Source organism: Penicillium riverlandense, assembly GCF_028828495.1.
Source record: "Penicillium riverlandense strain IBT 135883 chromosome Unknown utg000003l_segment0_segment0, whole genome shotgun sequence".
Taxonomy (NCBI): Eukaryota; Fungi; Ascomycota; class Eurotiomycetes; order Eurotiales; family Aspergillaceae; genus Penicillium; species Penicillium riverlandense.
The window spans coordinates 4,430,056-4,446,455 of NW_026643196.1; the positions used below are offsets into that span (position 1 = coordinate 4,430,056).

Sequence of the window (16,400 nt, forward strand, 5' to 3'; positions counted from 1 at the left end):
TCTTTGAGTCCCGCACCTACATGTTTCAACTGAACGCGGGCCCTCTAATCTTCTTGAACCTCCTTCACGCTGGCTCTTCGATCCCAAGCACTAAGCACTATACCAGTGCTCTCTTACACATTTTTCGTGTTTTATTAATCAGCCCTCCCTTTCACGACACCCTTTTCTATCTTCTTAGCTCTTGCGATGGCGTTTTGACTCATGTTGTTATCTGTCGTCTTGTCTCCTTTATTATGCTCTTATTTCTTCTCGTCTGTTCATGTTTTATGGCCAGGGAAGTGAGAGAGTGCTTTGAGTGGTTTGGGGAGAACCGTTGTGAGATTCGACCTGTGTTTTTGGTTCTACTGCTTTGACGAGGCTGTGTCGCTGTGGAAGATAGCTCCTGAAATTCAAGTTTTTCGTACCACGTACTATAGCGCGCTTCCCTGAACTTGCTACGACCCAGCGAATACGTTCGAGCGCACGGTAAATTTGGCCAGGGATTCTCGTGTGATGTGGGGGCTAGTGCCGGATAACGAGTGTTTTATATCCAATGTGCCATTTAATTCAATTGCACTTGAAGGAGAGTGGTTGGGGTGGAAGATTTATAATGACAATGCGTGTCAGGATCTAGCAACCATTATCGAAGTAAGGCGATCGCCTATGGCGAATTGTTATCTCATTGAGGGTAATGGAGCGAACTCGTGGAGGTGGTCGGCTTAAATCGACAGCTTATATGTGGATCTGCTTTGACGGCATGGGCTACAATATCAACTGGGATCAGGCGCTTTTCTCTATGCACCGGTGCCAATAAGATCTCACAAGAAGAAACATCTCAATATTCAATTGGATCACACCGGATACACCATAAACATCCATCTCCAGTAACGAGCGCAACAGACCGAGCAAATAATATGTAAATAAAAACAACGACGAAAATTGAAGATGCTCATTCATTGTACACCATAAAATTGACAGAATAGGAAATCAAACTCAAGAATTCGTGAGCAATGTTTCCAGAGTATATCTCCTCCCAAATATATCAAACTATGCCGAGTCTATCGGCGCGGGCTGCGACTCGGATGCAGGCTTCTGTTCCTCTTCAGTCTCCACAGCCCCCTTGGCATCTGTTTCAGCAGCAGTCGTTGCTGCTTCCTCGCCTTTTTCGTCTTCAGCGGGCGTTTCTCCTTCGACAGCGGGTGCCGGCTCATCAACGGCAGCCGAGTCTGCAGGCGCCGGCTCGCCTAGACTGGGCTGAGGCTCACGCTCCTCTATCGCTGCAGCTGGCGCTGGTGGAGGCGACGGCTGGACCGGAGGGGGAACTTCTGCCGGTTCTTGTTGCTGCTCAGTTTCTGTTGGCACATCGTTCATGTCCACGTCCACGTCCTCTTTGACAACTGGCGTTTCATCGGCTGCAGCGGTGTTGTCCAGACTACGCTCAAGGGTGTCCAGAAGACCCGCTCCTTTGCTCTCAGAGGCATCTTCAGAAGGTTGTTTTTGTGGAGCGTCAGGCTGGGGCACAGGCGGCGTAGGGATCCCTCCAAGTTCTTGGCCCCCTGAAGCTTGCTCTGGCGATTTCTCAACCGTCTCAGTTGGCATGGGCTCATCGACAGCTCGTGCCTCTGTCAAAGGTTCCGCAGGTGTTTCTTCGACAGGCCTCTCGGGGCTGGCTGATGGTGCGTTCTCAGCTTCCTTTGGTGCGAGATCAGGCACTCCTTCGATGGCAGCTTCAGTGGTCCCATCAGCCTCCAGAGCAGTGGATTGTGGTGCTACTTCATCGCCATCTCCAGAAGCTACATGCTCAGCGGACTCTGCTGTGGTTGTAGTCGGCTCGGGAGTGGGGGTTGGCTTGTTGGAAAGAATAGGCTCAGTCTCGCCAGCCACAGGAACAGCAGAATCCAAGGCCTTCGGTTCCTCTGCAGGAGCTGTGGGAGCTTCGATATTGGGCTGCGGTGTCTCTTCGACGGCTTCGGAGTCCCCAGTCTCTTCTGGTTGCTGTTCAGATGGCTCCGGAGCAGGAGGCTGTTCTGTCGGAGTTGCATCCATCATATCGATGTCCGAGGTTGCTGGAGGCTGCTCGGTCCCAGTCTCAGTAGCAGTTTGATCCGTAGACTCGGAACCAGGCGGTGGCTGAGGCGTCTCAGGAGTCTTTGCATCAGCCATGGACTCATCGCCCTCATCGCTCTCCTCGCCTTCTTCACCCTCTTCGTCGCCATCTGTCCCTTCCTTGCCACCATCCGCGGCACCAGACTCAGCACCGTGGACCGAAGAGGCGTCGGCTCCTTCGCCCGGCGCAAACATAACCTTCTTCTTTCTTCCCTTTCCTATACCCTTGCCCTTGCGTTTGGGGGGAGGCGGCCGTCGTCTAGGTGTCGACAGAGCAGTGGCATCTGCGACAACCACGCCTTCCGAGTTGACCACTCCGACGCCCTCAACAACAGTCCCAGGCGCGGGTGCTTCCGAACTGACAGGAACGTCGCTTTGTTCGGCTACCGCCTTAGCATCTCCGGTAATCTCGCCTTCAATGGTATGACCTTCAGGCACCCAAGCCTCGTAAATCGAGATCTTGCCGGTTTCCGAGTCCACTTTCTTGAATTTGGTGCGCCGCATCGAGACCGACGCATTAGCACCCTCTGTAAGCGCAGAACCGCCGTACAGCGAAGGCAGACCCTGTCGTCTCTTAGCCAAGAATTCCGGCTCGGCAGGCTCCATGTGTTTGGGCAGGGTCATCCATTTGCGCGTAGTGAAGCTGCGATCCGCCATATGTGAAGCAGCCGCCGCCTGATCATCGGCATCCTTTTTCTCGTCGTCGGCAGGCCTACCACTTGAATGGATGTAAATGCAACCAGCACGCGCTGCCCTTAGTAGACCGTGGCTGATCGCCGGTAGGAGTTGGCTGTCTCTTGGCATGGGTAGTTCTGGCAGAGCAGTCGTTCCGCCCGGTCCTTTGACGCCAATCTCCGATTCGGCTGGCTTAGGAGCTTGAGAGAAGGTGTGTGGCTGTCGCGACCAGCGACGGACAGGTAACCCTTCAAAGACATCGTGGTCGATTTGACCGTTTCGGGTGCGGTTGGGTTGGTCGAGATGTCGCCCCGAGCGCGAGGACCTAAACTATAAGGTGGGTTAGTCGCAGAATCTCATCAATTGCAGCTATTCCGAGCCTCGAAATCCAATAAGACATCCTGGGCCCATTGGTATCCCGATAAGATCGGCTGTAGCCATAGGCGCATCGAGCAACGTACGGTGGATGGCATGGTGACCAGCTGCCCCAGCAGGTTCTGACCCCGAAATTCAATGCCCAAAAAGGAGCGCGCAAGCCAGAGAAGCGGTCTTGTCTATGTCGCGACACAGCAGACGCGGGAATTGTTGGATGGTTGGGGAGAGGATGGTGTCGGACAAGTGAAAGAGAGAGTCGCGTTTCGGGGGAAGTGGATGCGTCACGTGATACGTGGTCCACTTTCCCTATTTACAAGTCACTAAGTTATCGTCCCGACATTAACTATTGAGATCTGGTAGATTTATCAATTTTTCCAGATGTCAGCACATACTATGCACGTGTATAGATGCTCCTGAGCATGCGATCTACTGCCAGTTACATACTAGTATGGAAGAATTGTGCAATGATTCTATATGAAGAACCGACTGTTAGTCTTTTTGATCAAACGGAAGAGAGTATGATGTTGAAGTCCCCTTGACGTCAATTATCTATTGGACTACTAGGATTAGAACACTGTCAGTTCATCCGCAGATGGATTATACATGGGCAATAAACATTCCATCACCTCTTCCTCTCTTGCTCTAGCGCAAGAGCATCACCGTCCACCAAACGCAGGTCAGATTTTAGTCGACTTATGCCTCCCCACCTGGGCAGGCTCATTTCGAATCATGTTCAAAATCTAGAGCTTCCGGTTGGTTTGTAACGAACGTTGGCTCCCCATTGATCCTTCTAGGACCGCGCGTCTCAGCCTCGCCCGACTTGCCCCTCACTCGCGAAAAACAAAAAGCAGCGAGAATCACTCTTCCAGGTTGTTACATCGAGTATCAACAATCCTGATTGCAACGGCCATCATGGCTACCATCACAGACCACGAAGTCCTCTACGCTGGCAACAAGAAAATCCACTACCTGGCGGCTGGTCCAGTCAATGGCCCTCTGATCCTCTTTATTCACGGATGGCCGGCCACTGCCATCACCTGGAAAGCCCAGCTTGATGCCTTTGCCGCCGTGGGCTTCAGAGCCATCGCCCCTGATATGCCTGGCTATGGTCAGTCGACCGCTCGTCGGGTTGTGGATGATTACTGCCAGGAAGCTCTGGTGGAGGGCATGATGGCCTTGCTGGCTGACACTGGTCGCAAGGCAGCTATCTGGGTCGGTCATGACTGGGGCTCTGCGGTGAATTCCTCGGTCGCGATTCAATACCCCGAAGCTGTCAAAGCCCTGGTGAGTATTTGTGTGCCATACTCGACCATCGAGCTTGGCTGGGGCGGTTTCCTTCCGTCGGTGAATCGTGAAACTTACCCGGCGGATGAATATGAGGTTGGGCAGTGGGATTATATGAAAATGTACGAGGAGGATTTTGAAAAGGCCATCGAATGGTTTGACAGTGATGTTGCTGGATTCTGCAAAGCCATCATGCAACGGCCAGCCTCGCCGCCAAACCGCTCTGCCCCCGTCATGATGTCCACGGTGCGCAAGAATGGGTGGATGGGTGGCCTTCCGAAGCCACCGAGTGAAGACGTGACAGGGCCTCCAATGCTTCCAGCCGATGTTTTCGACTCGTTCAGCAAGGATATGCAGCGAACTGGGCTTTGGACAGGTTCTGCTTACTACTTGCACCATAAACGAAATGCGGAATATAATGGAAATCGGGAGAGAAGGCTGAGGCAGCCGGTACTGTTTATCCACGCCCTCTGGGATTTGGTGTGTGATACAAAGACTTCGCGGCTCATTGAGCCCATGAGAGAAGTTTGTTCGAACTTGACAGAGGTTACTATTGAGGCGGCGCATTTTGTGCAGTTTGAGAAGCCCAGGGAAGTCAATGCTGCCCTGTTTAGATTCATATTAGAAGCGCTGCCGAGTGAGTGGCCTGGATTCTGGGACAGTGGATATACTAAGAACAAGTCTGACTGGTAGTCATGGTTGTCTACATCTACAAAATCTACACATACAATCGGTTTTTTTTTTCTAAGAGCAGATGTTATCAACTCCTAGTAAGCTGGCTCATCATGCCTTTCTGCATTGGCAAGAAGTCTAGAAGCGTTAGACCTGCATTGATACCCATTAACCGCCCGAAGAAATTCAAACATGTCATGACCCAAAGACATGTAGGGCCTGGGTATCCGTCTACCGCCGCAGCGAGATACAGCGGAAAAATTAACGTGAACCCGGCAGCTGGTTTGATCGTTTCAGGACGCGGAAGACCGTTCTTTCTTTTCCCAGTAATGCCAAGCTTGAAAGGGACCGATGAGCAGATCTCGACCGCAAGATGTTTCAGCAAAGATTCAATTCCAGGAAGTTGGTCGTTGAAGTTGCTGTGACTGGAGGGATCCTGAGACCTTCGCTCCAAACGATGCAGCTGCATGACGATAAGTCTGTTGACGATAATGCGGGCGCATCGATAATTGTTCCAAACATCGCAAGCTTCGGTTGATGTGTAGACGTGAAATCTTCGGTCAAAATGGGCGATATGAAAGCTCTCCAACGTGTTATTTGGATGGGTTTCAGTCCATTTTACAGACTTGTAAGGAAAGCTGGTGAGAAGTATGCTGGCAAATTCCACCAGCTCGGAGTCGATTGCTTTAGCAATCGATAGTATGCAGGTAGCTTCTTGGGGGTATGCTTGCCTAGTAGCCGCCTGTAGGTTGCATAACTTGGCGGTCACTGCTATTAGCCGATTCATATGCATACTGAGGAGATCTGTTTCAATTGTTGCAGCAATGGGACAAGGCAGGTGTGTCATGATTTCTGGGAATCCTTCTTCCCTTTGAAGGCAATCAATAAGCTGGAGAAAGTTAACTCCTGATGGCAGAGATTGAGTGTATTTCCCTTACCACTTCATTTCTCACTGCATTAAACAGACGCAAACCATCTTTGCGTTGAAACTGGTCTTTTCCCCGAGTTGCAAGTAGGGCGACTGCTCCTTTTGTGTGTATGGACCAAGCTTCAAGAGGTTTCGGTCTTTCGAAGGTGATGAGCTGCGCCAAATGAGCTTCGTGCTCTCAGAAACGGGAACTGAAACTTACTTCGTAGAATGAGAGGCAGATAATAGCAGCGAGTGTTGTATCTTGTGTTGCATGTATAGGATCACCAAGGGCTGCACTGATCTGGTTCAAGGCCAGACTACACTTATTTCTCGCAGACTGGAGAAGGCCCGGTGAGCCATACAGGTTCCCCAGGTTTGCCAATCCTACTGATTCAATACTTGCCATCAAGGCCTTCATGCCCAAAGACGTCCCTGGCAAGCTTCCAGAGGCATAATATTCTCTCGGCAATTTAGAGATAGTCAACCCAGAATAGGTATTGAAGAAAAAGCATCTGGCCTGAAAGATACGGTCGGTAGCGAACTCGAAGATTGGTGGTTGGTATTCGTAAGACCATTGATCACTGCGCATGCAATCATTGACCTCAGGGCGAGAGTTACCTCGCGTCGCTCCCTTGTGCCGATTCTCCACAGAGTGCTCAGTGTACGATTCGGTAGAGCTCTCACACGATCCTAGACCGGCTCCTTTCACTTTCCGGATCACAGTGGCCGTTTCATTTCGAAATAGTAATGAGAGCTGATCGCGGTATCCTGGGCAAGTCCGAGTGGCCGCCCAGCATTGTGAGCAGGTCGGTCGAGCTTGATCGCACTTGATTTTTCTGGTACGGCAGGCATCACATCCTGCACTGGGCTTGCCACGGTAGACCATGAACAACGAAGACCTGAAAAGGGGATAAAATAGATAGTACTAGTAAGAGTGAAGCAGGGAACAAAAAAAAAACTCGATATCTATGTCTGTCCATACATAGTTGCCTAACTTGCGCTTAACCATTTGGGGAATCCACCGCGACACTAGTAAAATGGAGGCTGGTGATTGGCCCATGCTAACTCCATCTATGAGATGTATGGAGGCTGAGGCAAAAAGCTCCTGTAGATGGAAGAATATAAACATCCTCACGATCCAGAAATTCTTTTAACAAGGATACTGAACAGGCAGTCTCTCCAACACTTACCGGGTCCTTACGCCGTTTCTTTCTATTAGAGCAACTATGGTTGGACTGGATTATCGACACGGCATCTCCGTCTTGGAGGTTATTGTGTATATTCCTACCTTGATTATTGCTCTATGGGTAGCATACAGGCATGGATTCCAAAGAAGCGCCGGCTGGATCACGTTGGTCATTTTCTCGCTGGTCCGCGTGGTAGGATCATGTTGCTATCTGGCAACCCTTGGCTATCCGTCTTCGAAAGACCTCTACGTGGCATGGGCAGTATGCAGCTCAATTGGATTATCCCCATTGACGATCTCCTGCATCGGTCTGCTATCTCGAGCGTAAGAAAATCTACCCCATATTGCCACAAAATCGCAAAACTAAAAAAGATTACACAGCAATGGATCGATAAAACAACCGCCTGGCCAAGAAATCAATCAGCGCCTGTTCAAATGGCTCGGTCTCGCCACTTTGGTCGCGGTGATTTTGTCCATTGTCGGCCAGGTTCAAAATACCAATTTGGGACAAGAGAGCTCAATTAGTACCCTGACCAAAGCTGGCGTGGTTATATTTTTGGTCACTTGGGCTGGCTTGGCCTTCTTGCTTTTCGGGGTCGCATCGCGCTTCGGTTCTATCGAGGATGGCGAGCGCAGACTGGTTTTCGCTGTTGGGTTGTCAGTTCCGTTGCTGCTTGTTCGCATTCTCTACTCGCTTCTTGCAGTCTTCTCTCATAGCCCCGACTTCAACATGTTCACAGGAAGTCCCACCATCATGTTGGTCATGGCTGTCTTGGAGGAGATTGCGATCTGTGTCATCTGCCTGGGAACTGGTATTACTCTGTCTGTGCGAAAACGCACAGATTACAATGAAGAGTATGCTCTCGTCAGATAAGGTGTCTCCTGAGATGAGAACCATGGTCAAATCATACTGGCAACATGATTCAAAGAAGGCTTCTCACTATAAAATTCGAGAGCATTCCGTAGTCAATCTCACCAAATGAAGATATTGGCTTCTGATAATGGGGAGTAATTCAGCGATAAGTACATTCCTATTCAATTCAAAATCAACTATTGTGGTACGGGGTAGAGTAGAGTGGCAGTGTATTCGGATGCGGACGCAGTATAAGTACAGAAGGAGGATCAAATCAATGGTGAAGAACTAGTGATATCCATCTCTCGTTCCGAATCAATCCCAGCTGCAAAACAAGTTAATGTCTGAGAGTGATGTCGAAAGATAAAGAACTTACCCCGTATCCTTCTGGCGCACGATATCCCCCTTATTACCTGTTTCCTCGCCCTGTAGAAAAACTGGTAAGTCTCAAACCAATGATCATAGGTTACGGCAAAGAACTTACTGTCTTCTGGCCTTCCACTACCAACTTATCCAACTGATAGAACTGACTGATGATCGTCTGTCTCTTCATCAAGCGCAGGTTCTGCAACCCGTCCTGGATCAGCTCCTGTATCCGGCGCTCCTCCGTCTCCTTCTGGTGTTCACGGAACCCGTCAATCGTCCTCCGGCGGGCGTACTCGCGGAAGTTGTAATTTGAGAACCCCGATGACTGGCGGAGAAGCGAACGGAACTGTACAAAGGGAACAATCAGTATACTGCGATAGTCTCAACGGAGAGCCACGGAAGATCATGGGACATACCAAAGACCGCACTTGAAAGGCGGTGTTCGGGTGCGAGGCCGCCACAGACATGATGGTTGTCGCGGTATATGAAGACGAACTCGGGACGATCAGAGATGGATGCGAATGACGAACGGCGAAGCGTAGTGGTCGAGCCCGGGTTCTCAGTCTGGTCTGGGTGACTCAAGAGCACTGACGACGCTCTTGCAGCAGGCCGCGGCGGAAATCACAGATAGACAGCAGAACCGAGTCTTGCAATCTTCCGGGTATGAAGCAACAGCTAGTCCTGCGAGCGGTGGTTGCGCGGCGGTGGGCAGTATAGGCGTCGACGGAGGTGGCAAACGAGGGGATTCGACTCTCAACCAGGCGAAAGTTGGAGGAAAAGTGCCAAGTTGTATCCGACACACTGAGAAGGGGGGGAAAGAGGCAGGTCGCAGCGCAATCTTCGATCTGGCGAGTTGTGGGGGAGTGTGCAGGAAGATCAAAGGGAAAGGGCGCGGGAAATTCTTGGGCGGAGTTACCGGCGCCGAGCTGCTCTCCGGGCGATTAGTTATTCACCTCACCTCAACACAACACAACACATCACAACAAAATGGCCCAGATCCCTACGCCGCCAGCCTCACGGTCGGCCTCGGAGTCTCCAAATGAATCGCAGAAGCCCGAGACTGCCTCTTCAGAGCTCCTGCAATCCCTCGACACCCTGCTCGAGAAATACTTGCATCTGTTGGATCGACAGCAGGAGCTACAGTCGGGCCTTGCCAAACAATTGTCCTCAGTAGGACCCGGTCAATTCTGAATGAAAGTACAATGCTGATGTCAACGGAGTAGGGCTTCCTTGCTCTCGCCCATGCAAACTACACTTGTCCCCCCGGTCGGCGGTATGGCGCAGACTATTACGATGAGCGGATGAAGGCGACGCGAAAGATGTACGCAGTTCCCAACAAGATTTGGAGTTGAGTTGGTCTAACCTGTCCGGAATGATAGAGCTGTGCGAATGGGAAAACATACCGAAGCAGAGTCTAAAGAAGACTCGACGCAAGACTCGCCAGACAGCTGGAATTGCTCCGAGTTGAACTACAATTTCTCCCTGGAGGGTGCACCCAGCCCTCCGCCGGAATCATCAACAAAAGAGAAGAAAGCCGATTCAGTCGCTGCCGAAGAGTCTGAAGATGCATCATCCTCGCACCCCGACACGGCCACAGCTTCGAGCACAGAAGATGAACACTCGTCGAACTCTGAAACAGCGGTGCCAGCTCCCAAGTCTGCCCGCAAGAAATTTCGTTCCTCAGATCCCATCCATTGGTATGGGATTTTGACCCCGTTGTCTCTTCGCAATGCGCAGACATCATTCACGGGTGCCGTGGAGACCCAGGTGCCAGGGCTGGCGGCGGTAGTTGTCGAGATGCGCGCTGTGGAGGACGAGATTAGCCAGTTACGGAAAAAGCTGGGAGTCGAGGACCACAGTTAGCATAGACTATACATGGCATCAGCTGTGAATTCTGGCTATATAATATAGATGACGTTCTGAGCCGCACTGAGCCACCTGAGCGCTCATCCCGTTGCTCACCATCAACCCATATATTCGTGGCTGTGGGAGACATAAGTAACCAGAGCTTTTGCTTGTTCATAAATCGAATCCTGCTTTTGCAGCTGACAACCTCATCTTTTCTTGAGCTTAATATTCTTTTGGCTAAGGATATCGATGGACTTGATTATAGCATCTGAGATGTGAGCTGTCCAAGTCATTACACATAGAAGGGTTCTAGGATACGGATGGATGTCAAGTCCAAAAGTTCATTTCCATGAAAATTTACCCTGAATACACCTCGATTCCCATTCCCAGTGAGCCCAACCCGTCTCTAAAACGCCTGTCCTTTCCACATCGACTCGTCCTAGCGAGTCGACAACTCGTGCCACTCATTTCTTGGGGGCAGGATTGGAGGCAGGAGGAGTGTAAGTAGATTCGCCCTTGCCGTTGTTGTGGTACGTGCTCCCGTCTGGGTTGGAATAGTAGTACGATCCATCCCTGGTCAAGTCTTGTTAGCGCGGTCTTCCTAGTAAAGTAGCAACCACAAGGAGACTCACGAGTTGGAGTAGTGGTACGAGTTTGGGTTCGACACATTGGGGCCGAAGTCCCGAGTGCAGTAGTGGTTGCCCTTCCAGGATGAGCCGATTTTCCTTTGACGGTGGGAGATGTAATGTGGCACTTACCTCGCCATTGGTGCCAGAGTTCTTGTAGGTGTAAGAGTTACCGAAGTTGTCCTGAGGCATGGTGTTTGAGTTTGTTGGTGACGATGTGAATTTTGCTAAAGGTAGGTTTGGGAAGGTGGAGAAGAAAGCAGAGAAGAGGAATGGGGAAGAAAAGTGGAAGGAGAGGGGTAGAAGCTTTAAATAAGAAGGGACCTTCAGTAAAAACAAAGATTATATATAGTGCAGACAAACAAAAATTTTCATTGATGTCGTACTGTTATTGTCATTGACCTTCTGAGCATGTTTAAGGATAAAACGCGCTTAGTGCCGTTCTTATTGGCTAGTTTGTCTACATTGTTGCTATACAAGAAGTAGACACAGGCTTCAATATACATACCGAACGAGCACATTCCCTGGCATCTATTTAAGAAGCAGCTCACGCAAGCACCTTGAGCCAGCTGCTCATCGATATTGAACTTGTTTGTCCAATGAAGCCTTGCTCTTAATCTCGCTGATATTCTTGAACAGCTTGTCCGCGGAGTCGACGTGACCGTCTGTTTTTTATGCCTCTGGAAGCGATTTCTGTGATTTGAGACAGTCGGGATAGTGTTCATCAAGCAACTCTTTTCGTATGCTGACAACATGTTCGAATTCTGGATCTTGCTCGTGAAGTTTCTTCGCGTCTACTACAGCACCTTGCCTTATTAGCCGGACTTCTTGTCCGGCTTGGTCCTTGTTTAGTCAACCCTTGGCAAGTGTATGCTGCGGTCCTCACACGTTCACGTACGTTTTGGCGTCGGCATTGCAATGATGCCAGAAGGTGCAGATGGTTTGCGCATGGGCGAGCAGGGGAATTCAGGAACAACTAGTGAACTGATTAATTGTGATCAAATACTATTCCATTATAGATCTAGCATCCCGCTAGTTCCACCACATAAGCCTCCGGATCTCGCCCGGCTCCTGCGGCAGCTCAAACTCCCTATACAAAGAGACGACTCTGCTACTCGGTTGATAAGAATAGCCCGCCTTATCTCTAGCAACTTGGGGCCGTTAGAAGCAAAGTCCACGTGGGCCATCTCACTCTCATCGTGCGGCTATTTTGGTGGAGTGAGTGAACGGTGGAGATGAGTTCGCGTATAGCAGGATGGGGACTAATATATATATCAATCCTCTAGCGATGATGTTATTTGTCAGTCGTGTCTACATCGTCGCTTTGAAAAAAATAACATCTATCGTAACTACTATAATGCCTAAGTGGGCCGTCTATGTAGGTACCGGGGAGATGTTAGATGTCCGTTAGTCTGTTTCAGTTGAATCCAGACCACAGCATGCACTTGCCCCGTTGAACAAAATCCCCGACGGGCCGGCCTTCTTTAGCCGGGTTAACGGCTACCCCACTCACCTCACCACAACAATAATAATAACACCCATCATCGTCAATTGCTAATTGCCAGATTATGCATTATGATCTGGGAATTTGGGAATAATGTAATCCCGGAGACTACGCTGCTGCAAGCACAGCCTCAACCGTGCAAATTCCGCATCTGAATCTCTTCCCGCATGGAATGGTGGCGTCGCATTGGTTGCCGCCATCACTTACGCGAGCCCACCCTGGCTGATTGTGAGACGTAGCGTCCGAGACCGACTCCTGGAACACACCCCACTGGCACAGCAGCCTCGAGATCAGCCAATGGCATTGGCGCTTGGACGCTACTCTTTTGTCTAGGGTCTCAAGTTCAGTTGGTGTGATGCTAGTGGCTAACAGACCACCTCGTTCTCAAGAGATCGGACCAATGTTTACTGACAAGGATCAACAGTCCACTGAGTGATCGGTCATGGCCAAGGAGCACGATCAGCTGCGGAGACGGAGAACGAGGAGGATATGTCGGCCTACTTATTGCCAAAAGGCCGCTAGATTAATTATTTGGCATGCTACACATCCGCACCCCCTGGGCAGAGGATTTCTCCACCTCTTTATTTAGCTTCCACCACGCTTCGGACACGGAATGAAGATTTAATCTATTCTCGCCCTTGTGTTCCATCCCGGCGGGCCGGCTAGGATTACTTTCTGTCTGACTGTGCCCTGGAAGGCTCATTATTATTGTCGGGTGAGATAACGCCGTCGACCCGTTTTTCTTTCTTCTCTTCTTCACTTTCTTCGTTGTCGGACGGACTCTCTTTCTTGCTTCAAGAGCTTGAGGCTCTTTTCCTTTCCTTGTCGCGTGTGTTGTGTAAGTGACTGACTCTATACGCTCATTCTGTCTCCACCTAGTCCTGTTTGGAATATGTTGTTGTTCCCCTCTAACAAAGTTTCCAGTCTGATTTTCTTTGAAACATCACCGGTTTGATACCGCTGTTTCGACTATTCGCTCTCTTTCAATCTCCGACACGGACATTGTTGACTTGTGGTAAGCCTGCCTGTTGCCGCCAGACACAACTCATTGTCCAATCGCCTGGAGATGTGCTCATCGCGCGATTCTAGTCATTCACCCCGGCATTGAATGCCCTTCCATTCATTCGTGATCATTGTCGCAAATAGCTCAAACCAGTGGTTCTAAGCTTCTTTGTTTCTATTTCACCTCTTCGCCATTCCACTCCGCCAACACGGCAAGATTCCTCTCCTTATCTTTCTCGACTTCATTGCTATTCGACCCACAGAGTTGAACATTTGAGTATTGCTTCGATACTGTCTAAGGACAGTGATTTCCTTTTATTCCCATCACGGCTCAAAATCGATTCTATGCGACAGTGAAGCCTACATCGAAAACATACGAAGACCTCCTTCAGAACTTCGAAGATTGTCGTTTTGACAAGTGTATAGATGGCTCCTTCTAATCCAACAGATGGCACCGGGTCCCCTTCCTCCGGTTCTCCAGCCATCGATAGGAAAGGGGCCGGGTCCGTCAAGAGAGCAAGGCAGCTGCTGGAGGCCGGCGTACGCCCAGAAAGATCATCGCCGCCTGTCCCGAAACCGCCTCCAATCCTAATTCGGAATGTCAATCAGCAGATGAAATGGCCTCTCCGTGACTCTAGCCAGCAGCCATACCCGCCGAATCACCATCCCAGATACATGACCCCGCGTGGTCCTCCACCCCATGGCCCTCCGCCGCAGCGTCCACCGCATCCAAGCGAAGTTCCCTCTCAGGTTCCTTCACCGTCAGTCTATTCCGTGAGAAGCAGCCAGGATAATGGTACAAGACCAACCCAGTCCTTTTCACACCCTCGTCCAAATCAGCCACCGTCTCGCCTACAGACAAGTGACGACATGCCTGCCAGCCCTTCGAGCACCGAAAGTACGACTGCTGGCGGCTCGATCACGACAGACGAACTATTCAGACGCTCTGGTTGCTCATCCACACCATCCGTGCCGGATGTCCCTCCCTTCCCGCCACCACCCCCAGAGCCTCAATATGATCCTCGCCGACGGACCGCCGGCCTTGTTCCTCCACCGAACGCTCGCCGGGGGCAGCGCGCCCGTCGATCATCCGTGTCCCCAATCCCAGAGGAGAATTCCAATCCCCGTAACACTCTAGGTTCCCTTGCCTCGAGCCGGGCTATGCCGTCCAGCTGGGGATCCGGACTGGCTGAATCGGAGATTCTAGGCGCTTACCTGGACGTTGAGTCTGACTCTGATGATGGTTACGACTCTGACAACCATTCGAATCCCAATTATGATAATAGCGAGACTCTGGTAAGGAGTGCAAGTCTTGGGAAGAGAGGGAAACCGACGATGCGCACTATCCAAAAGCCCGGCACTACTTCAGACGCGAATGCCGAGACGCAGTCAGATAATACGAAGCAAGATGAGACTGCTGCCGCTGCTGGAGCCATTGTGGGAGCTATCGCTGCAGGAGTGGCTACTGATCAAACAACACTCCGCCCCCCGACTCCTGAACGCAAGCGCTCGGCTTCTACGGCATCGAGTGATGGTTCAGCTAAAGGTGTCGACCCGGAGAAGCCGCCGATTGTGCAGGACGAGAGTGTTTACAATGAGAAAGAGGAGAACCTTCCCATGGCTGCGCCGACCATGAGTGACAACCGACCAGGCGGCCGCAAGCCCCCTCGTTTGGACATAGGTGCTGTGCGCAATGCAGAGGCCCGAGGTAGTCTTTCCAGCTTGACGGACCTGATCCGACGCGCTACCAAGCTAGCATCGAACCTGGACCGTGGGCGAACAGCCAGTCGGGCTGATCTTCTAGATGGAGATGATGCCAAGCCAGCATTTGGTGGGTTGCCTTACTTATGAAGGTCATCAGCATATCCTAACTAACTCTGTCTCCAGGGCACCGGTACCGCAACTCCGGCTCGCTGTCGGATATTCTCGCCTCGTTCCCTCCGCCTGGACTTTCGACCCCGGACGAGAGTGGCCGGCAATCATGGCCCGTCTTCTTTGGACGCTCGAATCTGCGACACATCGAACCCCTGTCCTCCAACGAGGACGGACCCGACTCCAATCGTCGCCGGGCCCGGTGCTGCGGGATGCCGAAGTGGCTATTCATATTCTTTTGCATGATCGTCCTCATCCTAGTCGTGCTCGCCATCGTCCTCCCCGTGATGCTCGTCGCAGTACCGAACGCGGCATCCAGCGACCATCCCACTTGCGCCCAGAGGGTCCCCTGCCACAATGGCGGGGTCAGCGTCTCCGCGGGGAACGAATGCTCGTGCGTCTGTTCAGACGGGTACACGGGGCCACAGTGTACGATCAACGGCGACGGCAGCTGCATCACGGCGGAAGTCAGCAACAGCTCCATGACGAGGAACGCGACGATGGGCAGTGCGCTCCCGAGCCTGTTCCAGCAGTCCGAGGACAAGTTCGGGATCGAGCTCGACCCGATCACCATTATGGCGCTGTTCAGCATACAAAATGTCTCGTGCAAGACGGAGAATGCGCTCGTCTCTTTCAGTCAGGTCAATACGGGCAGCAGCAACAGCAGCAACTCTCGTCGATCCCTCCTGGCGGGGGACGATGATGATAGTAGTGAGTTTGCCTCGCCCTCTGTCTTGTCGGAGAAGCCTACGGCGGTCATGGAAGAGCGTGCCGTCGCAACTATGAATGGGATCGTGTACGACGACGAGGGAACGCCCAAAGCAGTGAAAGACAAAGATGCAAAGGCTACACAAACGACCAGCACCTCCACCCTTCCGACGGCTACGCCAACCGCCAACTCGTCGTCGTCCAATCCCTCAACCGTCGTCCCCGCCGTCGTAGTGGAATTCTCCCGGGTATCCGTCCTCTACATCCTACAGCGAACGGGCTCACTCGACGCGGCCATGAGCGCGGAGTCGCGCATCGAGTCGTACCTGACGCTGACCAGTACGGGGCAAATGGGGTCGTTGGAGGTGGATTCGTTCTCGCTGGACTTTTCCAAGCGGACGATCCACCGGAGTGGGGAGTAGTAGCAGTAGTCT

The 16,400-nt window shown here is 51.5% G+C and overlaps 8 protein-coding genes across 8 annotated transcripts; 4 read left to right on the plus strand and 4 right to left on the minus strand.

Moving 5' to 3' along the window:
* Positions 1-1,026: 1,026 nt before the first annotated feature.
* N7474_005407 (uncharacterized protein) lies at positions 1,027-3,233 on the minus strand (the record flags this gene model as incomplete). The annotated part of the gene is made up of 2 exons (XM_057196822.1): positions 1,027-3,090; positions 3,222-3,233. 2 exons carry the CDS (start codon positions 3,231-3,233, stop codon positions 1,027-1,029), a joined length of 2,076 nt encoding a protein of 691 aa, XP_057054218.1.
* Positions 3,234-4,047: 814 nt separating this feature from the next.
* N7474_005408 (alpha/beta fold hydrolase) lies at positions 4,048-5,112 on the plus strand (the record flags this gene model as incomplete). Its single annotated transcript, XM_057196823.1, has 1 exon — positions 4,048-5,112. One exon carries the CDS (start codon positions 4,048-4,050, stop codon positions 5,110-5,112), a length of 1,065 nt encoding a protein of 354 aa, XP_057054219.1.
* A 2,115-nt stretch (positions 5,113-7,227) lies between these two features.
* N7474_005409 (uncharacterized protein) lies at positions 7,228-8,061 on the plus strand (the record flags this gene model as incomplete). Its single annotated transcript, XM_057196824.1, has 2 exons — positions 7,228-7,511; positions 7,569-8,061. The coding sequence occupies 2 exons, from the start codon at positions 7,228-7,230 to the stop codon at positions 8,059-8,061; spliced, it is 777 nt and encodes a 258-aa protein (XP_057054220.1).
* Positions 8,062-8,355: 294 nt separating this feature from the next.
* On the minus strand, positions 8,356-8,873 carry N7474_005410 (LYR motif-containing protein; the record flags this gene model as incomplete). Its single annotated transcript, XM_057196825.1, has 4 exons — positions 8,356-8,365; positions 8,417-8,466; positions 8,525-8,752; positions 8,823-8,873. The coding sequence occupies 4 exons, from the start codon at positions 8,871-8,873 to the stop codon at positions 8,356-8,358; spliced, it is 339 nt and encodes a 112-aa protein (XP_057054221.1).
* A 520-nt stretch (positions 8,874-9,393) lies between these two features.
* Positions 9,394-10,269, plus strand: N7474_005411 (uncharacterized protein; the record flags this gene model as incomplete). The annotated part of the gene is made up of 3 exons (XM_057196826.1): positions 9,394-9,576; positions 9,630-9,727; positions 9,786-10,269. 3 exons carry the CDS (start codon positions 9,394-9,396, stop codon positions 10,267-10,269), a joined length of 765 nt encoding a protein of 254 aa, XP_057054222.1.
* A 449-nt stretch (positions 10,270-10,718) lies between these two features.
* Positions 10,719-11,072, minus strand: N7474_005412 (uncharacterized protein; the record flags this gene model as incomplete). The annotated part of the gene is made up of 3 exons (XM_057196827.1): positions 10,719-10,827; positions 10,887-10,957; positions 11,013-11,072. 3 exons carry the CDS (start codon positions 11,070-11,072, stop codon positions 10,719-10,721), a joined length of 240 nt encoding a protein of 79 aa, XP_057054223.1.
* Positions 11,073-11,453: 381 nt separating this feature from the next.
* N7474_005413 (uncharacterized protein) lies at positions 11,454-13,871 on the minus strand (the record flags this gene model as incomplete). Its single annotated transcript, XM_057196828.1, has 2 exons — positions 11,454-11,545; positions 13,760-13,871. The coding sequence occupies 2 exons, from the start codon at positions 13,869-13,871 to the stop codon at positions 11,454-11,456; spliced, it is 204 nt and encodes a 67-aa protein (XP_057054224.1).
* On the plus strand, positions 13,813-16,388 carry N7474_005414 (uncharacterized protein; the record flags this gene model as incomplete). The annotated part of the gene is made up of 2 exons (XM_057196829.1): positions 13,813-15,217; positions 15,274-16,388. The coding sequence occupies 2 exons, from the start codon at positions 13,813-13,815 to the stop codon at positions 16,386-16,388; spliced, it is 2,520 nt and encodes an 839-aa protein (XP_057054225.1).
* Positions 16,389-16,400: the final 12 nt, after the last annotated feature.